General features: G+C 37.5%; 1 protein-coding gene across 1 annotated transcript; it reads right to left on the bottom strand.

Moving 5' to 3' along the window:
* Positions 1-3,027: 3,027 nt before the first annotated feature.
* LOC141608187 (uncharacterized) lies at positions 3,028-6,308 on the bottom strand. Its single transcript, XM_074427549.1, has 2 exons — positions 5,076-6,308; positions 3,028-4,971 (listed from the first exon to the last, which is right to left on the bottom strand). Exons 1-2 carry the CDS (start codon positions 6,306-6,308, stop codon positions 3,028-3,030), a joined length of 3,177 nt encoding a protein of 1,058 aa, XP_074283650.1.
* Positions 6,309-7,197: the final 889 nt, after the last annotated feature.

Below are 7,197 nucleotides of genomic sequence, written 5' to 3'. Positions count from 1 at the left end.
GGTACTTAACTTACCTTAACCTCAATGAATGGGTCTGGGTCACTAAAATGAGTTGAATGACAACTACTTTGATCATGTTCATTAGGAGAACGACTCTTTGGCAAATCCTCCAAAGTAGCAGATAATATCTTTTCATCATTTTTCAAAGCTTCAGCTATTTTCTTTTCCATCAGTACATTTATTTGCTCCATAACTTCACTCTTGGCCTTCTTAATAAGCAACTTGATGTCATCATCTGTATACCGTTTTCCACGGTCTTCTCGATTCGGTGGTTTTCCAAAATAAGTTTGTAGACCAACATAACCGCCAACTCCTCTAGTTCTCCCCGTATGCTCTGGTTTCCCTAATGCTTTCACCAATACATCCTCAAATCTAGAGGGAACAAACTCTCCTTTTTCCTGCTTTTCCTTCCAATGCCCCTGTTATGAAGGAAGATGGTTTAAGCAATATTGAACTCACAAAATGAACTGAATTAATAAGGGAACATATTAGTTTATATTGACTTACATATTCATTAATAACTCTTTGCAATTGCGATGGAGGTGGGGCATTAGATGGCGGGGTATGTGCTTTGATCCACTGATAACCCCGATCAGAAAGACGCTCCACTACCACTTTCTGTGTAAGAGAGGGATCTTCATTAGGTTGATTCTCTTTCTCTTGCTTAAGTTCTTCTTCAAACCATTTTTCTTGCTTGCCTACATACCCGGCTCTTCCCAAATAATGTGGATGTACATTTTGCTTCTGTGAGTCTTGAGCCTTTTTCCTAATTTCCTATAAAAAAGAGACCATATTGACAAAGTGGAGTTAGGGTAATATCAAAGTAAAGCTCAGAAACAAAAGCTCAGGATGAGATAAGGGGCTTATCATTTGAGTTCTTTAACCAAAAAAGTCTTCTCCGGAAATATAAGGACTATATTTTCAACTGACCGGAAGTATGAGATTAAGCTCAGGATGAACAAAACAAGTTACAGAGGACTCATTCATCAAACACTGACCTGAAAGTCTGGGGTCATGCGCTGCTTAACAAACTCGTCCCAGTCCTCTTGCGTGAGTTGTTTGTACTTTCCAACTGGACTTTCAATAGCGCTGCCTTCTCCATTATGAGACTTTTCTTTCGGGAAAATGTAGGTGCTTGTCATCCTCGTCTTCCAATCTCTAAATCTATTACGGACAGACCTTATAATATACTTCTTTTTGTCATCCTCAAGATTCCATGTTTTCTGGAAAATAAAAGGCGGATAAATAATACTAATAATATAATATAATAATTTTAATTCAAATAATCATAATGCTAATAATTTCTTACCTTCGCACATTTCCAGATTGTATTTTTCTCACCATTTGTTACATCTTTCCAATTTCTAATGATCCTGATATTTCGCGCCATCTTTCCCATATCAGACCTAAACTTCTTCGACCACAGTCCATATGGCAGGCCAAGGTCATTAAAGTCAATATACAATATTTCTTTTTTCCCTTTCTCTTCTCCATTCTCGCTATTATTATTATTAAGCATCTCTTCAAAAGATTTTCCCGTTGACGGACCCCTAGTCTTCTTTTTTGGATGCGAATCTTTATCTCCTTTTTTACCCATTTTGTATACCTGAAATCAATAAAAAAATGTTAGTATAAATAAATGAATAAAAATTATTTGCTGTGTAACTTGGCTTGAACATATTGTTGTGTAGTAAAATATAATATCAAATCAGAGGCATGGTGAGAAATGCTGTCTTACTGAACAAGTTAAGAACAAGTACTGAGGGTGACTATAATCTACTCATAAATTTGATGAAGATGAAAACTGATGATTTGGCCATTTTAATTTAATGAAAGCTCACAGACAACTGAAGCCATGTACTGAGGGTGACTATAATCTACTTATGTTATTCCAATTCTTTTACTGGCATTTAAGTGTCCACCTGGGTATAATGCTGAAAGTGCTAGTGCTAGTGAAACGGTCTGGTGAAGATAGTGATAGTGATAAATACTAGAAATCAAGGAAGGTCTGGGAATAGCTGACTGCTATCTCTGGAATGTGGCTAGCTGGTAATGAATGTCCAACATTGGCTTCAAAAACCTCTCTTCCCAGATGACCTATGAGTGTTTGATGACTACTGGAGAGCAGGTGTCTTGGGGAACGTTTGTTTGTAATCGTCTATGCTTACCTATAGTTAATTTTATCATCTGGCTTTTTGCTAAGAATAGGCTGTTTACTAAGCAGAGGCTTCTAAGGTTTGGGGTTATATCTGATGGTCTTTGCTGCATCTGTGCTGCTGCCCAAGAGTCTCAGGAACATTTGTTCTTTGGCTGCCACTTCAGTATGCTACGAATGATATGTTGCATTGGAATTACAACTGGCACAATTGCTAAGAATGATGCAATTAATCCTGAAGCTGCAGCTGTGACATCAGAAATTGACAAGGGACCATCTACACCACAACAAACGAAATAGAATTCTGCAGGAATGCAAGGCAGTTGGTTGTGACCACTGGCACAATTGCTAAGAAAGGAGGTATGGTGAGCAGCACGTGAGGAGTGCCAGCTCAGCAGATACCAATCATTGACCCATCAAGAATTGAGGAATAATTAGCCGTTATGACAGCAAAGGAAGCAAGGAAAAGGACAACATGACTCAGCAATAATCCTTCCTCTAATCTCTCTGAACTTTTGTTACTATTTTTATGCAAAGGACTCAGGTGGCTTTTCTCATTTACTGTCCACTGCATTCCCTTTTTTTATGAAAGCCTATCAATTTTCATTTATTGAACAGCTTTCTTTATTGTTTATTTTGCGAGAATTAATCTTGATTATCCCTTTCATTAGCCGCTTATTTATAACACATCAAAGAACCGACATAACTTCTCACATAAAGTCGACAATATGGACTCCAAGTAAATACAGGCGACACATAATGATAGATTGTCCGACTTCGAGAGGAAGCTATCATTTATTATTATTTGGAATTATCAAACCACAAACTAGTTCAAAAATCTCAGTTCAAATAATTATAAAACATGTTATCTATTATTTGGAGTTATCAAACCACAATCCCTCATCATGGTCCTCTCGCACATAGACTTCGTCACGTACCACTTGCACATTTGGGCAAGTGGTCAAAAAAGGAGAAAGTTCATCAACTTGATCATACTCTTCTTCATCAACAACACCATCTACACCAAGAATGCGTCTTTTACCATTACGAACAACTGACCGTTTTTTGTCTAAAGGATCCTCAATATAGAAAATTTGCTTGGCTTGAGATGCAAGAATATAGAGGTCATCTTTGTGGCCTAGAAAATTGAAATCTACTAAAGTGAATCCCATATCATCAATAGTAACTCCCTTATCACAATCAGCCCACTTACATCGAAATAACGGTACTGAAAAATCATGATAATCAAGCTCCCATATGTCCTCAATTACCCCATAATAAGGCTTTGTTATATCAACGGGTTGTTTACCTTTTCCTACATATTCAACAGATGATGCCACAACTGTAACGTCGCTATTTTGCATCGTACTTTTTTCATCCTGACGAGTTGTGTAAAAACAGAACCCATTGATATCATACCCTTCATAAGATATGATGGTCAGCTTGGGACCATATGCTAACCATCTTAAGTTGTCACTTAGCTCATGTGTTGTGTTTGACAACTCTGTCATAACCTTTTCTTTAAACCAGTGTACAAATGTCCGATTGTGTTCACTTACCAACCAACCTTCACGTTTATGTGGATATTGTCTTTTTAGCAAGGCAAGATGATCGCTTAAATATGGATGAACTTCAGTCATATGTTGCAAAACATACATATGTGCTTTATCAAAACATACACGATTAACTGTAATGATCTTTTTTCCCAAAGTACCTTTCCCTTCAAGTCGTCCCTCGTGCCTAGATGTAGGGAGTCCGATAGATTGCACACTGGTCAAGTAATCTTGGCAGAATCCAAGTGTCTCACAAGCAATAGTTGCTTCAACGATGCTAGTCTCAGGCCTATACCGATTCTTAACTCGCCTCTTATACGTCCCCATCTCTCGCTCCATAGCCCACATATTTCTTAGGAACACTGGGCCACAAAGTTTAATCTCTCTAACGAGATGAATGATTAAGTGAACCATAATGTCAAAAAAACTTATGGGAAAGTACATTTCAAGTTCGCAAAGTGTCACAATAATATCAGCTTGTAAGTCATCTAAAGACTCTGGATCAATGTCCTTAGCATTAATTTCACTAAAGAACCTGCAAAGCTTAATGATCACTTGTCTAACATGTTTCGGTAAAATGGACCGAATAGCCACAGGGAGAAGTTGTGTCAACAAAATATGACAATCATGAGATTTCAATCCCACTAACTTCAAATCTTTTATTGACACAAGACGACTTATGTTAGAGGAATACCCATGCGGCACCTTAATACCTTTTAAAGACTCACACAATGCCATCTTCTCCTTCCTCGATAGAGTTGTGTAAGTCGGGGGTAGATAGGTACGTTTCCCCTTTACAACTGGTTCTACCTCAAAACGCCCCCTAGCAACCATGTCATATTTAGCTTTGACTCCATCCTTAGTCTTATTAGGCATGTTCAACAAAGTGCCAATAATACTATCAAACACATTCTTCTCTACGTGCATGACATCAATACAATGTCTAACCGACAAGTGCTCCCAATATGGTAGGTCCCAAAAGATGGACCTCATTGTGTGGTACACCCCATCCGGTGGAGGTCTGTACGGTTTTCCAAACTCTGTGTTGATGTTCATAACTCGTTTGTGATACTCTTTTCCACTCAAAAAAAATGGAGGCGGTCGGTACTCAGTTTTTCCATAGAAAGCCTTCTTCTTCTTACGATATTGATGATTTTCGGGAAGAAATCGACGACCACCACGGTATACAAATTTCCCACAGTTCTCCAGCCATTCAGATTCAGTGTCATCACAACATATCGGGCACCCCTTGTCGGTCTTGACCTATAACCGTAAAGGTTTCCATAAGCGGGAAAATCATTAATTGTACAATATAACATAGCACGCATTTGAAAGTGTGAGCCAGTAGCCGCGTCAAACACACGTACACCAACATTCCATAACAATTTCAAGTCTTCTATAAGTGGCGCCAAATACACGTCTATGTCATTACCCGATTGTTTAGGACCCGATATTAGTAGCGTAAGTAAAATGTATTTACTCTTTGTTGTGAGCCAAGGAGGTAGATTGTAAATTATTAGCATTACTGGCCAGGTACTATGTTGGGTACTCAGAGTCCCAAAAGGATTAATTCCATCCGTACAAAGCCCTAGTCTTAAATTCCTAGGCTCTTCACCAAAATCAGGAAAGGTTCTATCAATTGTTCTCCATTGGGGTGCATCGGCCACATGTCTTAGTTTACCATCTTTATTTCTCTCTTCGTGATGCCACACCATATATTCTGCATCTTTTGGATTTGCAAAAAACCGCATAAACCTTGGAATAATTGGCAAATACCATAAGGTCTTGATCGGGCTCCCTTTCTTCTTATCTCCATCATTTATTTTCGTCTTGTACCTCGCTGCTTTACATCGTGGACACGCATCTAAGTCACTATAATCTTTCCAAAACAAAATGCAGTCATTTGGGCAGGCATGGATTTTCTGGTAACTCGTAGCCAATGGACACAACACTTTCTTACATCGATATGTATTAGGTGGAAGCTCATTACCTTCTGGCAACATTTCTGATAAAAGTTCCACTAAAGCAGTGAAACTCTTATCACTCCACCCATTCCCCGCTTTCAAGGTATACAATTTCAAGACAGCTGATAAACGGGTAAATTTAGAGCACCCTGGATATAACGGTTTCTTAAAATCATCAACCAACCTCTGGAAAATTTCTGGACATTCTATAAAATCTTTTTCTAGATCATCCATCATTCTATCAATATTCTCAGCCTCTACATTCTTGTCATCGTTATCGTTGTCTACATTAATCGGAGTGTTATTAAAATCCAAACCATGAATCTCAAATTCATCCACATTATCGAATTTTTTTCCTTGGTTTTCAGCGCTGGAAGATGGACCTTGCATGTCATTTTCTTTCTCTCCATGCCATATCCACACCTTATAATCTGGTTTAAACCCCTTCATTATCAAATGATTCCGCATTTCAATTGCAGAGCTTACCTTTATTCGGTTCCTACATACGCTACACGGGCAAATGAGTTTCTCATCATCCCCATATGATTTTTGATGTGCAACAGCATGGCTGATAAACTCATCAAGCCTTTGTAGAAAATAAAAGTCTCGCTTCCCATACATCCAATTCCGATCCATACTCAGCATAATACACTACTACTACAAATATTCTCAGCCTCTACCTGCAACACGTATACTCAGTAAGTTATTTGTAATTTTAGTTTATATTTTGCTAGACTCATTCCTTTAGTAATTGAGGATTAGTTTATCTGAATCCGAGTGTAACTTTAACATTAACAATAATTCATTTTGGATGTTTATTTTAGTTGATTTAGTAGATAGTTGTATTATTTTAGATATAAACCAGTTCAATCAAAATAAATAAAAACAACAAAACTAATGTATTCAACCTAAATAATACATGCATAAAGTATAGTATTGAATTTAACAAAAAAAAAAAAAGAGAAGGGATTTCAAATCAGAAAAAAAATGAAGGGCGGTAAAAATCATTATAAAACTATAGTAAAACTGCTCCATATCATCTAAATCAGGACTAGCTTGCCGTTCAAAATTTTCAAAAAATTAACTTAACAAGCAGGCATAACAATAGCCAAAGGGCAAAAGGCGATGGGGGACTACGCAAAGGAGCAAGCACAACTCTGAATGCAGCACCGAACATTTAACTGTTAGGTGTAGAGTTATTACAAAACAAAATGAAGAGTCAAGTCTTTGTAAAGTACAATAACACGGACTCACAGACTTAAATATTGATTCTACAAAAGGGAACAAATGGGGCAATGGACTCTTCCATTTTATCAGAGTAATTACATTATTGATTGTACCGGAAGCCGCTGCACCAGCAATGCAGAACATGCTGAATTCTACTGAAAATTCCACATTCACATTGATAAAGCATTATTATTTAATCAAGTAGCCGTAGAAAATACAATCACGGAAATCAGAGTATAAGGAGTCAAGTCCTGATTACATAAATATGGAAATCAGAGTATGACAACAAGCAAATTTT

The sequence above is a fragment of the Silene latifolia genome, chromosome 10 (assembly GCF_048544455.1).
Source record: "Silene latifolia isolate original U9 population chromosome 10, ASM4854445v1, whole genome shotgun sequence".
Lineage (NCBI taxonomy): Eukaryota > Viridiplantae > Streptophyta > Magnoliopsida > Caryophyllales > Caryophyllaceae > Silene > Silene latifolia.
This window is presented reverse-complemented; position numbering and strand designations above follow the sequence as displayed.

Excerpts from the sequence above, each read along its gene's own strand:
- LOC141608187 (XM_074427549.1), bottom strand. The coding sequence starts at position 6,308 with ATGGATCGGAATTGGATGTATGGGAAGCGAGACTTTTATTTTCTACAA. Across the intron at positions 4,972-5,075 it reads AATTGTTATGGAATGTTGGT|GTCAAGACCGACAAGGGGTG; the intron begins GTACGTGTGTTT and ends TTACGGTTATAG.